We start from the raw sequence: 19,295 nt of genomic DNA, 5'->3' as shown, positions 1-19,295 counted from the left end.
TAAATCAGAATTTTGTTTCAAAAGCCAGCATCACATTTAATACCACTATGTGTAATAAAGCAAATGCAATAATAAAAATGTTATAAAGTAATGATTGAAATAGAATATTCTTACGGGATGAGTACATTTCTTTAACCCTTTGACGCTTGGTTTGAATTAATAATAACAATGCATTATTATTATTATTATTATTGTTATTATTAGTTGTAGACTAAGCGTCAATTTAGTTAACACTCAACCATATTCCTGAAGCCTCACCAGAAGTGCACATTTTCCAGGTCTCCTTTGTTTGACACACCCATTTCGGGCCTTATAAACTTTACTAATGCTGTGATGATCTGAATAAGGTGCATTTGATTAAAGAGAGAGAAAAAATGTATAGTATTGAGGGGATCAAGTTATGGCTGAGTGAATCAATTTCTGTCACATATAGCCAGAATTTCAAACTCTTGGCCAGAGGTGTCCAAATCTGCTCATGGAGCTCAAAAACTGACACATTGGAACCTCCAAACACACCAGAACCAGTAAACCAGTGTGTTCAGGATGGCTAGGAACTTCAGTGAAATAATGTTTGGAGTGGATTGGAGCTTAACTCTTTTGCTGGAGCCGTTTTAAGCAGAACTGTGGCAATTAAGCAGTCAGCTCTTTCAAGAGAACTGCAATTACTCTCTACAATTGATTTTCATACCACTGATTGCTAAAGAAGCAAGTGTTAAAACAAAAAACACAAAAAAACTGACCATCGGAGTAGGAAAGTGGATGCTATATAAGCTATCGCTCATGTCTTTGTCTTTAATATTGAAAAGTTTTTTTCTGGAATGGATCAGATATGTACAAACAACATACATTAGACACATATACTGTACATATGTTGTAACATAAGAACTAAATACAATATATATAATGGTTTCTGATACATACTGATTGTACAATATTATATAAATTGTTGCATAACAAGTGTGTAAACATTATTTAAAATAACATCTATTTAAAAGAATGGCCGTCTGGCCTCCAGTGCTTTCTTATCTTTAATTTTGGCAGTACAATCCTTAAAATGACTTGGTTGTTTCAATCAAATTTGGTTAAAATGTAGACAAACCCAACCATTGGGATAACTTTTTAAATTACATTTTTACACAGTGGTCTTCAGTGGTTTTTTTGCATTAATTTGGGACAACCCAGCATTTTTGGAGTGCATTAATTCAAAGTTTTTCAAATCTTGGAGGGATTAAAAGCACTTCAAAAGACTATGATACTTCATATTGGCAGAGAAAAAATGCAAGAACAAAACATGATAGATCCTGTAACAGCATAAATTATGACATGCATAGCACTTCAAAAAGGCAGGTGTAAGAAGGAAAGTAGAGGTCTTCAATGTAGTTGATGAGGACGGTGTAATAAGATGTCCACTGGACCAGAGGGCAACTTCTTTATGAGGTTCCAAGCCTCAAGACGCATCAGGCCCTCCAAACTTCGACCCTGCACCTCTAACAGTTCATCCCCAGGGAACACTTCACTAATTGGTCCACCTGGAAACATGCAGCTTATTTAATGGAGGAGTTTGGAAGGAGGAGATTAGCTGTGTTACACTTCACCTTTAAACACACACCCTTGGGGGAATCCTCATTGTTATTTTAAAGTGTCTTCCACTTTAAGTGGATGAGGGAAAATTGTATAGACAGAGAAATATATTCAAGTGAACACTTTATAGCAGAGATTCCCAAACTAGGGAGCGCGGGTTAAAGTAGGCCCATGATAACATTTGATTTGGCCCACCATCCTGTCTGAGAAGAGAGGAAAAATTAAGGGGAGGGTGAGGGGGAATGCCTTTAATAGAGATTGTATTTGTAATTTAACATAATCGTTAGTTTGTTTTATTAATGAGTTTACAAAAAACAAGCTTAAATTAAATGTTTTAATTAAATGTTGTGAATGAATATATATATATATATATATATATATATATATATATATATATATATATATATATATATATATATATATATATATATATATATATATAATGCATAGTTAGCCTAACATGGTTAATGTAATTCTTTCTATTTATTTCTACATAATATTTAAAAAAAAATGAAAATTACCCATTAAAACTTTGCAATACAGATTGAAATATTTAACTTCAAACCTTACAAATCTCTATGAATAAAACAGCTAAAGCATAAAAGGATGCATCTAACAAACCTGTAATAAAAACACAGCAAATTCTAACTGATTAAGGACATTACAATATAGCCCATAGCAAGGGTTTTGCAAGTAGTGGGCATACCTGCAACAATGAGGTATATTCAAGTCAACGAGACAAAGGGAAGTGTGTGAGGTAAGATAATAAAAATGAAGTGGAACACAGCTCATAATGCTTTATAAGAACATTTTTATTTTCTAGATTGCAGTAATATTGGCAAACTGAGTTGTGTTTAATAGAATTGATTTAAATGTAGGAAAATGGTCGTACCACGGAAGATTTTTTGTATAGTGAGGGGTTTGTCTCCTGAGCTGGAGCCCACCCCTCCTTCGAGACTAAAGCCAAGATCAGAGCTGGACTTGTTCAGAGTCACACGGACTCTCCTCCCTGTAGGGGGCATAAACACACAAAGTATCAACACTGGATAGCAGAAACCTTACTCTTGCTTTCTTTTGTCATGCTTTTACCTCATCTGTTTACAGTATAAAGCAACTCTATCAATGCAATTTTCAAACAACTTGATACCTTTTCCAAATGTATATTGATTTCCAAATGCAATTACATTCGTTGTTATCATTACTGGCGACACCTTGAGAGGGGTCTGGATGCAGACGTGGTGCAGTGCAATCTGTGCTGCATCCAATGCTTTTTAATGCACTCACCTAACTAACCCCACCCCTAACCCTACCCCTCACAGTGACGTCACTCGCTCCATTGAGTGCATTGTGTCTGACATTGCATCGCTGAGTAATGCAAACTCAGCTTGCATCATAAAAGCTGCATCCAGATACTATTGGGCACCTTGCTGGTATTAGGCTGGACCCTCTTTTACATTCTGATTTGTTTTAATTCTTCATTACATAGATTCAGAGGAAATATTTAAATGAGATTTTGGTCCAAATTACTTTAAGATTTGTCCCCTGTTCCATCAGGTTTTGACAGCTTTTCTTAAAATTTACGGCATGATTTGCTTCAGTTCTTGTGTTTTGCTTTGAATAAAAAGTTAAAGAATCACTAGACTTGCAAAATCCAGACAAGTCCTGAAATGACTGAGATCTGGGGACTGTGGGGGGCATTTAAGTTTAGTGAATGCAGTTCACAAAATGATTCAAGGTGTTCAAAGTAATTGCAGCCATGTGATTTATTACAACTTTGATTAATGTATAGTCAAAGAGGTCTACCTAATAAAGTGGCCAGTGAATATGTACAGTATATACCATCCCTTTGTCATCTACCCACCTGTGATTCCTGTTTTTTCAGTGACATCTTTTCTGCTGTTGCCACTCTGAAGAACAACCACTGCCATTCCCTGTCCTTTTGCTTTTCTCAGTGTACGCAGAGCCTCCCAGTGGGCAGAGTTCTGGAGGGCAGTGCCGTTGATTGACAGCACCTGAGCACCCTCGAAGATGGAGCCTTCCTGTGCTGCTACCCCACCTGAGATTATTCTGTGGACCTAAAAGAGAAGATGGTGAGAAATCTTAATTTTAAGATTTAAATTAGGATTTAAAGTCAAAGTCTTTTTTAGTATTTTACATCTGGTTTTGTAGCTTTTCGTGTAGACCTTTTGGTTAATCTGTATCTGATTCCATAATTAACACTCAACCACATGGTTGCCATATATGGGAACATACATGATATTTATGTTCATTTCCCTGCCACTGTTTCTTTAAGATCAATGTTTTAATTGTTTGTTGGAAAGAGAAGGCCTTAGTTTAGCCAATGATATGCTTTGGTTACGTCACATGACATGCTGTGTTTTTCTGTAGCTCGATTTCTGACAGACTGGCATTTATTGTGAGTAGTTGCTGAATGCAAATGTAAATGTCAATAAAAACAAAGCATCAACTCATAACAGATCCACATAAAAATCTGAATCAGCACCTCCAGTAAGTTATGATGACGTATTCACAACTCAAAAAAGTTTTTATCACACTAGTTTTTTGTAAATTGATCAAATGGTGCAATAGTGGAATGTGTAATATTGCAGTGGGTTAGCAAGCTAGCAAGGTTAGCTGTAATCTTTTAAGTTACAACAAAAACAACATGAATGCTAGTAATATAATGTTGATTAGTCTAATTTTATTGAAATTAAATTTTAATGGCAATACTTTTGATTAGGTTTAAATACGGGGAACAGTGTATTAGAGGGGACCACCATGTTCTATGGTAAGTGAAAGAAGCAAAAGACAGAACAGGCTCTTCCTGCAGATGAAAGTGAGGATGCGATGGGTGAACATGAGGATGATGCAGACTGGACATTTGATAAAAGCAGTGATGGAGACAGTTCAGGTAAGTTAGCTCAGAGGCAGATAAGACAGGCGTAGTATAGTATATAGTATAAATTATAAACATTGTTAGCTATAGTAGCTACATTATTCTGATGCATCTGGATATACTAGACTTGTTATTTATTTATTATAATACTTACTGGAGAAAATATTTATATTTACTGTATGTTGTATACATGATAATACTATATTATGTTTGTTTTCAATAATATTGAGCAAAAAAGAATGGAAAATATGTATAGTATGTGTATCATTTAGGTTTTGTGTTTATAATACTGCAACACCAATTCAATCATTTTAAACAACAAAATTAATAATTATAAGGAAAGTTCTAAATTTGACATTTCTAAATTGGATTCACTATTGGACGTTGTTGCCATATGGCAACATATCATAAAGTACCAAAAAAAAATTCCCAATTTTTTTTCTAAAGCACGTCAAGTTAAGCCATTCTAAGAAAAGAAAAACAGTTAAATATATATACATACTCGAACAAGCACACACACACACACACACATATACAGTATATATATATATATATATATATATATATATATATATATATATATATATATATATATATATATATTAATAGATCAATCATAATGCGTGCAGTAGATGGGTTAATGCATGTTTTCTGTAGCTCAAAATGTTTGTGCATTACAGCATTCAGAGATACTTACTGTGACTGGTTTATTCTGATCCACTCCCCCTGCCAAGGTAAATCCTAAGCCACTCCCCACCTCCTTGTGTAACACAACCACTTGCACGTCTTCATATTTCTGTTGTAAGTCAGAGCCAGAGAGACAAGTTACGATTACAAAACAAAACTGTATTTTCCCCAAACCAATACATTTGCTTGCACAACTAAATCTGTAATTGTCTTTGTATATTCGTTTGTTAACCAAATTTGCATGGCGTGACAGTCTATTTCATTGTCAAATTGTGTGCTTCAGGACAAAGTTATGTAACTTTTTACCTTCAGGGTGTCGTCTCCCAAGCTCTTGACATCATCCAATAAGCGATCTAGTTCATCAGTGCTCAGAAGAGTCACAGAAGAGAACACTGAGATGTCTGAGCTCAGCGACGCAGAGCGTGAGGATGGCAAATCTTCATCATCCTCTAACCAATCTGGCGAATTATAGTCCACCCCACCAAAGTTACATAGGTCCATGAGACTGCAAGGGGTATATATGTAGCATAAGAACTTAGATTGTAAATTGTTGACACTCAAAGTTAGTCATTTCTTAAATTACATGTCATTCATTCATTCATTTTCCTTCGGCTTAGTCCCTTTATTTATCATTCCGCTGTCACCACAGTGGAATGAACTGCCAACTTATTCAGCTTATGTTTTAGTCTGCAACCCATCACTGGGAAACATCCTTACACACTCATTCACACACATACACTATGGGCAATTTAGTCTATTCAGTTCATCTGTACCACATGTCTTTGGACTTGTGGGGGAAACCGGAGCACCCGGAGGAAACCCACAAGGAGAACATGCAAACTCCACACAGAAATGCCAACTGGCTCAGCCGAGACTCGAACCAGCAACCTTCTTGCTGTAAGGCAACAGTGCTAACCACTGAGCCACCGTGTCACCTACATGATGTCATTTTAATCAATTATAATTTTTTTCATACTATAGTAGTTACCTTAAGGAGAAACTTCTGCGTTCAGATTGGCTCATGTGGCTTGTGATGGTCACAGATGACTCTCCTGAATCAGAGTCCTCGTCAGTGTCTGTTTCCTCATCATCATAATCTTCCTCATCAGAGCTCCACCTAGCCGTAGTCAGTGGCGTCAGATCCTCCCTTATTTTGTAGTTGTTATTATTAGAATGGTTGAGTGAGGAATAGATAGACTGGAAATGAGAGGAACTTTGAGGTTGATTGGGTAGCACTTTGGGATGGGTCCCATTAACTTTTACGACTCCAGTGTTGCTCTGTTTCTCCATGCTAATTGTGCTAGGTGCACTATTAGGAGAGTTAATTGGTGTATCTTCATCCTCATCATCACCATCATCCTCTGTTTTTACATGGATAGTCTGTTGCTTTAATAAACGTTTTGAGTGTTGAGAGAATTCTGGACGTTCCACTTTTTCTTCCGTTGCTCTGAACTTTCTGAGCTCTGAATAAACATGGATTGCAGAATCTGGTTCGTCACTATGTTTTTTACCAGCTGTCCTAGATTCAACGTCATCATTTTGTCTGCTAACTCGGTCAGTTCTTGATTCATTCATTTGTTTAAATTCTGGCACAAGCTCTACACTCTTTCTGTAAGTCTCCTGACGTGGTTCAAATGTTGGTGTTACTCTGACAGAAGAATTTGAATGAGGAGCTTTACTTAGAGTGCCTTCTTCAGTCTGCTTATTGGATTCGTTTTTGTTAAAGAAATTTGTTCTTGGGCTTTCTCTGTTCCCCACAGATCTTCCAAAATGAAGATTTCTTTCTGAGCCACTCTTCCTCACAAGAGCGGCAGGCTTGGGATGCTCTGGTACAGATAATGTCCTTTTGGAATAAAGATCTTTTGGGGTTCCTTGTTGCGCCAAAGATTCAAACATGCTGATTGTATTCTTTACAGAATCCATGGATTGTGCACGGAACTTTTCTAGTACACCTTCTCCTCTCCTTCCCTCAGTTTTAAATGTAAAAACACTGTCTTTCCCATCTTTATCGACGTCACTATGTGCTTTTGAGGATAACGGGTTCTTGGGTTGGGTGGTTTCCACTTGCGAACCACCCTGACACCTGTTTTCCTTCATGTCCAGTCCCTTGATAGTTTCTTTATCTGGTTGTTTATCTTTCAAAATGTCCTCTTTGATCCGGCTGGAAAGACAGTTGAGATCCTTGTTGGGGGTGTTTGAATTACTATCTGAATATGCAGACTGGTTCCTGTTAATGCTGTATTGACTAGTTGCTGACAGTTTACTCCTGGTCCTTTCTAATGACTGACTACAGTACTTTGGTGACCCTGTTAACACCCTTTTGCTTGATTCTTTGTTGTCATCATGCAGAAGTGACTGAGTATTTTTGTAACTCTCTGTACTCCACTTTGGCTTTGATGACAATGAAGAACTTAATCCAGAGGGATTTTCCCTTTGGTCATTTCTGTTGTCGTTATTTAAAGAGAGTTCTGGCTTGGGACCAAAATATGTGGTTGAAAATCTTCTAGGAAATGTTCCAGCTTTTTCTGCATTGTCTGAAGGCTTGTCCTGTTGGCTGTGAATATAATCTGAAGGGTTGGTAGTGTTTTTCCTTTGACTTGGAGTGGAGTCCACAGTGTCCATAGACTTGGAAAATGATATATCAGGACTTAAAGCATCAGATTTGCCATGTGACCCAAGCAGTTTATCAATTCGTTCCTTTATTGTTTGGTTTCCAGTTACTTCCTCAGCATTAGAAAGTCCTTGCTCTCTGGTCCAGAATCCGATTCTCTTGTCTGTCTGACCAAGACTTGATTCCCCTGGTTGCTGTGCCCAGAGACTACCACAATCTTCAATAGAATCTAGGCTACGTCTTGGCTTTAGTCTGGAAGGGAGTGACTGACCGTTGCTTGCCTTTTCTATAGCAAAATTGATTTGGTTCATTCTCAAAGATGTATATCCAGAGACTGGAGAAACCTTTCTGTCACTGCTCTGATCACCATCATTGGCCACATTATAAGCCTGGATCCTCCTCGAATAGGTAATGGGTTGATTCTCTTGTGTACTTGAAGTGATGTTGTTTGTTTCTGCTTTTTCTGAACTATCTGATCGCGTCATGTAGTGACTATAATCTCTGGTGCCACTAGTCATGACAGTTGTGTTACCAAGTCCTGCTTTGCTATTCATTGCTCTCCAGTCTAAGCTTTTACTTTTGTTTGACTGATAAAATCTCCTCAACTCATCTCCTCTGTTTCTGTCACTTGCTGTCTTGTCTGCCTGAGTGATTAAGCTTTTATCACTCACATGACTCTTTTCAGAACTGATTAAAGGAGTTGAATCCATTCGTACATCCTTACTTAAAGTTTTACCTGTCTCATCAATGTTAGTGTGGGTATAACTAGCAGATGTACAAACTTTGTTGAGGTCCTTACTTGGATTTTTCTGACTTAAGTCTTCAACATTTCCACTCTCAAAAGAAAAGCTTTTCTTCCTAAGGTCCTTGGTAGTAAGTGTTTTAGCAGAGCGGATTTTGAATCTAGCAGCTGCAGAGCCATAAGGCTTTACAGATGGCTGATTTTGACTTTGTGCTGCCGTTCCATCGGATGTTTGTGCACCTTGAGTCACGCTGCTAGTTGTGTCTGATTCAGGAAGTTGACACACAGAAGTTCCAGTATGCAAACTCATCCTTTTAAAAGTCTCTGAATCTCACACAGTGCATTCATTAGAGTAGGAATTGAATGTTGTCATCTTTCCATCGACATTTTTAATTTGAAGTATTTATCTGGCAGAATTTGTGAAGTAATTAAGCTGGGCTGAGTTTTCCAAATTAAAGAAGCTTGACAAAATGTGTTATCCAAAGTGGTGTGGAAACCTGCTTGACTTAGTTCAGAAAGATGTGTCACGGTCTGTATCTTGTTCTGTAACCACATGCAAAAGTTTGCTTTAAACAAACGAAATTAATTGTATTTTATTTACTTATAACTCCTCTTTTGCTATAAAGTGCAGTTAGCATTCAGGGACTGAAATAAATTTTTGTTCACTCTCAAAATAACAGAAAATTCCAACGTAGGCTCATTCTGAAAACGGAGCTCTATATACATATCTGGAGATGGCGAATTATGTAGCTAGAAGTACGTATGGCTGCATTTAGTTTTTAAAACGAACGATACGGGGCAGTTTGACGTCGTTCCTTTTCGCACTTACCAGCTAACCGCTTACCTTTGTATGGACAGCTTTCCCACTGTTATCAGTTTGTCCAGTTAGCTCGTCATGTATGTAGGTGGACTTGAGATGCAGAGAGCAGTTGACCGAGACGACTGCGTTCGAGTCTAGTGAAGAATGGTTCCAGAAAGTGGGTAAAACAAAAACAAAATCCCAAAAATTAAATAAACAAGTAACAGGGTAAGAATGTGGTAAAATCTGATAATGGGGTAAAAAAAATCAGGCGAGGGCTTTACTTTTTCTGCATTGCTTTTTAAAATGGTCGGTTGGGTTTAGTGGGTGTGCAGGTCAATCGGTGCTTTTGAAAACACTATTGGTTGAGTTTAGGGAAGGAGTAGGGTTGGTCAGTCAGTCGGTCAGTCAGGCCCCGTTTACAATAATGCGCTTTTGTTTTAAAGCGCATAAGTTTTGCTACGGTTACGCCATCAGTCCACACTATGCCGGAGTTCATTCTGAAACTTTGCTGCTCCGTCTCAGTGTGGATGCGGGAAAACGGAGACATCTGAAAACGGATGCGTGGCTGATTGGGGCTTTTTCCACAATATTAAGTAGCCTACGCACAGTTCAGTCTTGCATCCTCTCCTTGTAAGTTCAGACTTCGCAAGTTTGATATGAAAAATAAACTCCTGAGGACAAGTCGGGTAAATCTTCAAAGTGAAACATGAACTTTATAACCTCATTCACATCACCCTGGCTACGTTGTTTCACTTTCTTAACAATAAAATGAAAACTTGATATAAGGAACTGCCTATTTTCATTTTGATATTAGCAACTTAACAGACAGCAGAAATGTTGAGGCGTCCTGGAGCTACATATTTTTATGACCGTCATCTTCACTGTATGCGTATTTATAACAAAACGGAGCCTATAACATTACTGCCTCCTTTCATTTTCATTGAAAACACAAAATATACCCTCTCTTTTGCTGAATATCAGTTTAATAAACAAAAATGGCCATTATAAAAGTATAATGTACAATAAGTTTATACAATATCGGAAATAAAGGCATGCAATCAGTCAATATACAGAGTGTACGTGGTTACATTAATTAATATATTAATCTAACTTATCTTTGCGCTCAGCCAAAACACGTTACCTGAGAACAAGTAATAGATTCAAATGACCAAAGTCGGGGAATACGTCGTTAGATATTTACAACAAGATGAATTCAATATCACGTTTAACAAATACAGTGAGAGTGGATCCAGCGGTAGATCATTGATGAACAGTCTGACGAGTACAGCTCTCATCTAGGAAGATATGCTGCAGTGCATGCCAGAGTGTGTGTGTGTGGTCACATGATATGCGTTTTCAGTGGTGTGGTGTAGATGGAGAGTTGTTCAGAAACACTGGATGAAACGCTAGTGTGGACGCGGATCATTTTCATTCTAAAACGCCATTTTAAAACTAAAATGTACTAGTGTAAACGGGGCCTCAGTCAGTCAGTCAAACAATCAGTCGACAGGGCCTCTGGTGGATTTACGCGAGACGAGCAGGCGCAAATGGCACTCGCAAGAGAAATTTGAGATCTGAAAAAGCATACACAGCGCCCACTGGTGGATTCGCAAAAACAAAAACTGCAAAAAAGACGTTTTTGTCGCTCTCCAGAAATGTATATAGAAGTACGTTTTCAGAATGAGCCTGGGTTGGAAAATTCTGTTATCCTCTGTGTCATCCCAAACCCCCAAAATCCTATTCAGAACACAAACAAACATATTTTTCATGAAATCCAAGATCTCTCTAATCCTCTATAGACTGCAGCCATCTCAAGATGTTCAAAGTCTAGAAAGTTACCAAAAAAACATGGTCAAAAAATGTGTTTTCATTTGTTCAATTGAAAAATTATGAAATCCAAGAATATTTGGTGTTCACATATGTAAACATGTTCCCTATACAGACACTGAGGAGAATAAAGTCATTATATTTGTTTTATGCGTGAACAAAAGTATTCTCATAGCTTGGTATTATTTTGATTGAACCACTGACAATACATGGTATTTTTTTAAGGATGTTATTGGTACCTTTCTGGACTTTGAACATGTCAGGAACCTTGCTGTCTGTGAAGAATAAGGAAGCTCTCAGATTTTATTTCAAATATCTTAATTTGTGTTCAAAGACACACTAAGGTCTCAGGATCTTGCAACAACAATTGGTGGGTAATCCGCTTGTTAAGTGTGACGTCACGTGAAGTGGCAAGCGCTCTATCAAATTATATGGGGAGAGTCATCAAATGGTATTAATAAATGTTTACAAAGCACTGTAATACCTTCGAAAATCACAATCATATTATATATATTATATATATAGTTGAAGTCAGAATTATTAGCCCCCCTGAATTATTAGCCCCCCTGTTTATAATTTTTTCTTAATTTCTGTTTAACGGAGAGAAGATTTTTCGACACATTTCTAAACATAATAGTTTTAATAACTCATTTCTAATAACTGATTTATTTTATCTTTGTCATGATGACAGTAAATAATATTTGACTAGACACTTCTATACAGCTTAAATTGACATTTAAAGGCTTAACTAGTTTAACTAGGCAGGTTAGGGTAATTAGGCAAGTTATTGTATAATGATGGTTTGTTCTGTAAACTATAGAAAAAATATATAGCTTAATTGGGCTAAAAATTTTGACCTTAAAATGGTTTTTAAAAAATTAAAAACTGCTTTTATTCTAGCCGACATAAAACAAATAAGACTTTCTCCAGTAGAAAAAATATTATCAGACATACTGTGAAAATTTCCTTGCTCTGTTAAACATCATTTGGGAAAAATTTAAATAAAGAAAAAAAATTCAAAGGCGGGCTAATAATTCTGACTTCAATTGTATTATCTGATATCCAGAAAGTGATTATTTTTTAAATAAATTGTTAAAATGTTGGTGTCTGTGATGCAGCAAGTCCAGGTAATGTGACTTTAATGTGTTATATGACTAAAAAGTGGTCATATACAAATAATTTCTCAGTTCTCAGTTTTTCAGTATTCCATACGTCATGGCTTAACAAGCAGATTAATAAAATAATTTTTCAGTTTTGGGTGAAATAACCCTTTAAAGAGCATTTTCAGTTCAATTCTAAACAGATCAAACACAATCCTGCTTGTAATGCCTGAACTTACAAGTGACCCAGACCTTTAATCATTAAGTTATACTACCTACCACTTAACAAAGTGTACAGCACATGCCAAAAGGTATTTGCAAGTCGCCTGCTCAGAAATCATTCAAGTACCTCAAGATTTCAACACACTGAAACTCTGTATTTATTACAATGAGAGTCCATAAATCTCTTCAAGGCATACAGCATCCATACCCTCATATGTAAACATGTTGAAACTCTAGACGACACCTTTATAATACTTTAGACCGTACAATAAAAAAACATCCTGAAAATGTTTAAAAATCAATGAACCAGTGTGTGCATTTGTGCATTTTGCTGTATGTTTACTCTAACAACATTCTTGATGTTACTTGTCACACTTTGTTGCTCTTTATGAAAACCCGATACATTGTCAGATAACAGGTCAAACACACCAGACCACAATCCTGTCTAACACCACATGTGTTACAGTTTCATAGTGCACACATCTTTAAAGGTACAAGATTCTTTTAGAGCATAGGTCTCAAACTCAATTCTTGGAGGGCTGCAGCTCTGCACAGTTTTATTCTAACCCTTTTAAACACAGCTGATCCAAATAATCAAGGTGTTCAAAAGAGTCATGAATACAGGTTGGAGCAGAACTGTGCAGAGCTGCGGCCCTCCACGAATTGAGTTTAAGACCTATATTTTAGAGGATGCATTTCAATGAATTTTAGTAAACAAACAATACATAATATAAAAAAGACAGCATTGTTACATCGCAAATCTGTGAATTATGTCAATTTCCCGAACATCCTGCTTCTCCTACACACCCACAATCATTCAAAGCAGCACACCAACTTTCATTCAGACATTAGCAAGATCTGATAATAGTCACATGCAACAAAACAATGATCTGTGCACACATCTGCATGCAAATAAATTCAAATAAAAACTGAAACAAAACAATACTTAATCAAATGATTTTACTGATTTAAAATAGGAGTTTGTAATGCCTTTTGCAGATTTGTTTGCCTCTATTTTTGGTTATAAAGATAGCTTATATTATCTTAAAAACACATTTATATATGTGACCTTGGATCACAAAACAAGTGTACATTTTTTTTAAATTGAGTTTTGTACATCACATAAAGGCTGAATGAATACACATTATATTGATGTATGCTTTGTCAAAGATAAAGTTTGTATATATGTACAGCTGGCCATTTACAAAATATCTTCATATACCGACTATTCGAATGATTTTTGGATATAAAAGAAAAATGAATAATTTAAAGGATATTGCCAGAAATATACACTGCAGGCACAGGATGTCAACATGACATCATATTGACGTTGTACCCCCAACATTGTGGGGACGTTGGATTTTGTTTGGAAATGAAAATCGGGTTGACATCAGAACCCAATGTCAGGCCGACATCAGTATCCAACGTCAAACCTAAAATCAACCAAATATCAACGTCCAATCATGTTACACCATGACGTTGTGTGGACGTTACCACTATGACATTTATCAGACATTGGATTTTGGTTACTTTCCAACACAATCCAAAAACGTAATTTGACGTTGTTATTGGACGTCAAAATAGCGTTGTCCTTAGACGCTGGCTAGACATTGAATTTTGATCACCTGACATAAATGACCTAAATCTAACCTAATATTAACGTCTTATGATGTTGTGTGCCTGCTGGGTATCCATGCAACATAAGACTGCACTGTAAAACAATTCTGGTTGCCTTCAATTTTTAAGTTCTTCTTAAATCTAAATCAAATCAACCTTATGAGTCTATTGAACTTATATTATGTTAAACTGACTTAAAACAGCTTGCGTAACTTATAAAATTAAGTTAGAACATGATTAACATAGTTTAATAAGTTACAATGAGTTAAAAACATATTCTGTCATGACTAATTGTTCAAATAATTTTTAACAGTGTGGTTTTGTGCTCCTGATTTACAAACTATATGCCAAGAGTTCTGTAGCTATGTTTAAAAATTAAAGACACTAGCAAACAGAAAGCAGAGATGAGAGGAGGTGTGTCGAATCCCTTCCAGAAGCGCAAATAAATCTCAACTGATTAAAAACAAATAAAGGAAACATTGACACAGTAAATATAAGTTGCTCAGAACTATTCTGCTACCTTCACGTCAGATAAAATGAAATGACCAGTCCCATATGGCCGTAACATTACAGACTTTCTAAAGAAAACAGGTCAGTGTCGGTTTACAAAAAACACCTGTTCTCCCATGGCACACGCACTTGCACAACAATGGTTATACACATTAGCAGCCATGCAATCTAACCAAACATGCTGAGTTTTAGCTCTTCAAACAATAACTACGTACCTCATATGACTTTAGCGTCCCTTAGATGTTTGAGAGAATATTTCCTCACCATCTTGCTTTATGCTCTCGCTCCTCTTACTCATTGCAGTCTGTCATATTTTTTTTATGATGCATTTCTACTGTAATAAGAACTTGCCGGACTGGTCTGACATGCTTACCCTTTTCCTCCCCTTTTGATTGTTGTGCCTTCCTCTCTCATTTCCCTATGTCTTTCTCTCCTCCCCTGTTTCTTTCTACCGGCTGCTCTCTTTTTCTCCTTCCATCTGTTTGTGTCTCAGTTTCTTTGTCTCTTGTAGTCACACATGCACCTGTCAACATGCACACCCTTCAGTATATGGCTAATGAGAACATTCCTGGACCGTGGTTTCTCAGTGACTCAATAGGTGTTAAAGGGTAGCCTAGGTAAATTTTTGTGACAATCACCTGGTCCTGAGTGTGTTTCAGAAATTTCACGAATTCAGAACATACCCAGAGTAAGTTAATGAAAGACTAAAACAGGTGGTTTTCCAATTGAACAAAAAGTGTGTGTTTTTTTATGTAAATGCATCACACTTGACCTTTTTTATGAGTGTGTGTGATGTAGAACTTACAGGTCTGGATAATATATAACCTATTCATATTGTGCAATTTTGGGTTCACCATTCATTCATTCATTTTCTTTTCGTCCTTTTATTAATCAGGGGTCGCCACAGCGGAATGAACCACCAACTTATCCATCACATGTTTTACGCAGCGGATGCCCTTCCAGCTGCAACCTAACACTGGGAAACACCCACACACTCTTGCACACACTCACATACACTATGGCCAATTTAGCTTATTCAATTCATCTGTACCACATGTCTTTGGACTGTGGGGGAAACCGGAGCACCTGGAGGAAACCCACACTAACGTGGAGAGAACATGCAAACTCCCCACAAAAATGCCCACTGGCCCAGCCGGGCCTCGAACCAGCGACCTTCTTGCTGTGAGGCGATTGTGCTACCCACTGCGCCACCGTGCCCATTTTGATTTCCTAAGATTTTAATTATGTTTTTTATTGCCAATATTTAACGAACAGCGTGTAATAAACCTGTATACACTTCCTAAGATGTCTATGAAAGAATGTTGCTTTTTATGTGAAGGACTGGGATGTGTTTTCTGTTTTTGCTTACATTCTTTTTTTGCAGTCTATGACACTGGAATGATTTTAGGATGACAGCAAAAAATTAGGCACCATTTTGTATGATAATGTATGGTGGACGAGAGAGCTTAACGTGCTGCAATTAAAAAAACACACACATGTAATCATGCCTGCCAACACTCTCGTTTTTCCCAGGAGTCTCCCGTATTTCAGACCCATGTCCCATTCTGTTCTGTCTCCCGGAATTAACCCCAGGGTCCACCACTATTTTGGGTCTCCTTGAAACATTTTTGTTGTGTTGCGTTCTATTTGATAGTGTTGTGAGAATGCAGTGCGTTTTCATAATGTGTTTGCATTGTGAGGATTTGCAATATGTGTGCTGTCAAATGGATGAAGATGTTTTCTTAATTTGCTGGTGTTTTTTTGTAATTGCATGTGTTTTTCTTAAATTGCAGAGCGTTAAGCTCTTTCAGCCACCGTACTAATGTGTCATGGGGGGGAAAAGGAATTAATTCAAGCTAATATTACTTAATATAAGTCTCAGTTATACTTTGTGATCAAATAACTAACAAACAAGCAACCAACTAACGAACAGTGTAATTTTAACCACCTTTTTGAATCCTTTTTAAATACATTTTAAATCATTTGAAATTGCGGCCTTGATGTCTATGAATTGCAGAGCTTGTGAAACATATCTATGTCACTATCATCAGATCCTTTGTTAACTCAGCAAAAATAATCATTAAAATTATGATTACAGGTGTCGACTGATGTAAAACATTTTGATAGTATAATAGATTCACTCCTTCAGTGAACTCTCCAGTTGTGATTGACATATTCAAATGAAGTGTCTTCACCATTTTGACAATTAATCAGTATGTTACATAAAACAAAATAAATATGCACAATGAAACTCATCAGTGAAGTCATCAGGTTACGCTAATGCAAAGCATTGCGAGCAGTTCTCTCTCTACACGTTCACTTGTTTTCAGTTACACAGTAAAAATAGCATTAAACATGTGACATGTTATAAAGCAGCTGTGGTGAAGAGCAGTTATACTATTTTTATAAGGCCTTTTTTATCAGACCGTCTCAGAATCCAAAAAATGCAGCAAGATTTAAAACATTACAAACAATTAAAAGTGAGATTGTTAACAAATATGACGTTTTTGCTAGATGTCCTGAGATCTACAAGCAAGAAAATATAACAATAACTTCATATTGAGAAATAAAAAAAAAAAATAAGAATATGAAAGTAAAAAGAAAGAAGTGAAAAGCTAAAATACACTGACTATACTTCAATCGAAACCAAAATCACCAGCTGCATACTTTTTGAATCTCGCAAACCTTGACCCAGAAATGCCAACATCACCTTCGCAAACAGCTACAGCATGAGCGCTTGAACCTGTTACTCATCATTACATCAATACAAGATGCAAAAGCCACATTACACAGCAATACTAATCATACTCAACACCATTATATGGTGAAACATGCAATAAAAGTGTACTACTTACATTAAAAAGTATGATATATGAAATGTAAAACAAAACAAAATGCATTACCAAGGTGTATGTTTGTGGGTCATGTAGCTTGAGTTGCTCAACTTCCTGCAGCTGCAAGAGCAAATGAAGAGTGCAGCAAAACAAGTGTCTAAGAGGCTGAGAAACAGCAAATGGGCGGGAATTATGCTTCAAATGTGTGTGAAACTTAGCCAGACTTAGCTCTAAAACATGTGAAGAGCTTTCTTTATGGGGACTTCCCAAAGACGTAATGATTTTTATACTGTATAGACTGTATGTCCCAAGCCTTACCCTAAACCCTACCCTCACAGGAAACAATATGTATTTTTAAAAGATAAAATCTTCAAAACTTTTAATTCTGTCTGATTTAGCCGTTTTGTTTTGTTTTTTATTGACTGGTATTGCTATACTAGTGGGGACATTTGGTCCTCACGACACAAGGATTACATCGTACACAGTTACGTAGTTTACAAAACAATATTATTTTAAAGAACGCTAGAAACCTGTAACTTGACTTCCAATATTTGTTTCACAGTGGAAGTCAATGGTTACAGGTTTTAAGCTTTCTACAAAATATCTTATCATATAGTTTTAGAACCACTTGAAGAAGAGTAAATAGTGAGCACATTTTCATTTTGGGGTGAACTATCCCTTTAACCAAAATAACTCAATCAAAGACTAACATTAATGAACAATTAGCATAATTCATGGTAAACCAAATTGAATAAACCCTACATGTTTCAGGAAATAAAAAAGGTTTTACCTTAAAAACAGTTGTGTTTATGCCGTAAGCATCCTCAGTCAACGGTCTGTCTTGCATCACAGACGCATGCACATTGCTGATTGCTGCTGCAGAGGAAGCTGGTGAAGTCTGTGGTTTCATACAGACAACAATTGAACAGCAACCGTTTCTTTTCAAACTGTTTCTGATCGCAAGTAAATGCAAGCAGCAGCACTGACATAAAAGATGGCAAGGAATGATAAAATAAACAAAATAAGCCACATTGTTGAGATGCTTGTAGACACACACCATAATTAGACGTTTCAGGATTTTCCTGTCGTCTGATGACCTGTTTGGCCAAAACAGCTTCTTTCTTCTTGAGAAAATTGGTCACAGTGCAGGAATTTAACTTCTTAGCTGCTGAATAGATTTCCGTTCATCCTAAAACACTATAAGATGTGTCATCTTATATTAACATCTATATATAGCACTGATTTTCATACAAATCTGACAAATTAAGGATGTAAATAAAAGTGTTGTGTTATTGTCACTTAATTGTTTTGAAAATACCGCAATATAAAGCCTTAGTTTTATCTTTCTTTACCAGGTCACGAGATTAGTTATGAAAGTGTTAAAATTGGGAAATAACTTCATTCCTGGTTTTCATTTCATGCATCTGCCACCCACTTCTGTTCCTCCTGAAAGAATCGCGGTCATTGTTCAGCTTGTTGATCTGATAAAGGTCAGCAGTTCTGAGGCCGCTCACTTCATTTTCCTTGAAAACAGTCTAGCACAGTGACAAAACATGTGCCAAATGTTTGGGTGCGTTGCCTGTGTATGTGCGTTTGGATTTCTAGAGGGCTCAAAGATGACAAGAAAGCACTGTGGATTGGAGACAGGACATGGTGGTGTTTGTGTGAATTTATATCCACTGTATGCCATTTTGTATGAATAACTAATACAGAATGTGAAAGGCAATGTAATGTGGTTAAAAGAGAGAAAAAAAGAACATATTTATCTGATAAGGAACATGTGCGGCATCCAAAATCACATGTTGTATACACTGTAAAAAATATACTGTGAAAAAAATGATAATAAAGATACAATTTACAGTAATT

At 36.6% G+C, this 19,295-nt stretch overlaps 1 protein-coding gene across 3 annotated transcripts; it reads right to left on the bottom strand.

Moving 5' to 3' along the window:
- Positions 1 to 756: 756 nt before the first annotated feature.
- si:dkey-92i15.4 (dentin sialophosphoprotein) lies at positions 757 to 18,281 on the bottom strand. Of its 3 annotated transcripts, none has more exons than XM_056475778.1 (7): positions 18,220 to 18,281; positions 6,153 to 9,060; positions 5,471 to 5,669; positions 5,175 to 5,273; positions 3,443 to 3,656; positions 2,474 to 2,590; positions 757 to 1,529 (listed from the first exon to the last, which is right to left on the bottom strand). In XM_056475778.1, exons 2-7 carry the CDS (start codon positions 8,825 to 8,827, stop codon positions 1,372 to 1,374), a joined length of 3,462 nt encoding a protein of 1,153 aa, XP_056331753.1. In that variant the 5' UTR covers positions 8,828 to 9,060; positions 18,220 to 18,281; the 3' UTR covers positions 757 to 1,371. The 3 variants fall into 3 exon arrangements, with proteins under 3 accessions (XP_056331753.1, XP_056331752.1, XP_056331751.1); XM_056475777.1 differs by lacking the exon at positions 18,220 to 18,281 and adding an exon at positions 17,499 to 17,549; XM_056475776.1 differs by lacking the exon at positions 18,220 to 18,281 and adding an exon at positions 14,811 to 14,915.
- Positions 18,282 to 19,295: the final 1,014 nt, after the last annotated feature.

This window comes from Danio aesculapii, chromosome 16 (assembly GCF_903798145.1).
Source record: "Danio aesculapii chromosome 16, fDanAes4.1, whole genome shotgun sequence".
Lineage (NCBI taxonomy): Eukaryota > Metazoa > Chordata > Actinopteri > Cypriniformes > Danionidae > Danio > Danio aesculapii.
The sequence above is the reverse complement of the archived record's forward strand: the minus strand, read 5'-3'. Positions and strand labels throughout refer to the sequence as shown.

Excerpts from the sequence above, each read along its gene's own strand:
- si:dkey-92i15.4 (XM_056475778.1), bottom strand. The coding sequence starts at position 8,827 with ATGAGTTTGCATACTGGAACTTCTGTGTGTCAACTTCCTGAATCAGAC. Across the intron at positions 3,657-5,174 it reads ATCAGAATAAACCAGTCACA|GTCCACAGAATAATCTCAGG; the intron begins GTAAGTATCTCT and ends CTTCTCTTTTAG. Across the intron at positions 1,530-2,473 it reads TATACAAAAAATCTTCCGTG|GTGGACCAATTAGTGAAGTG; the intron begins GTACGACCATTT and ends GCATGTTTCCAG.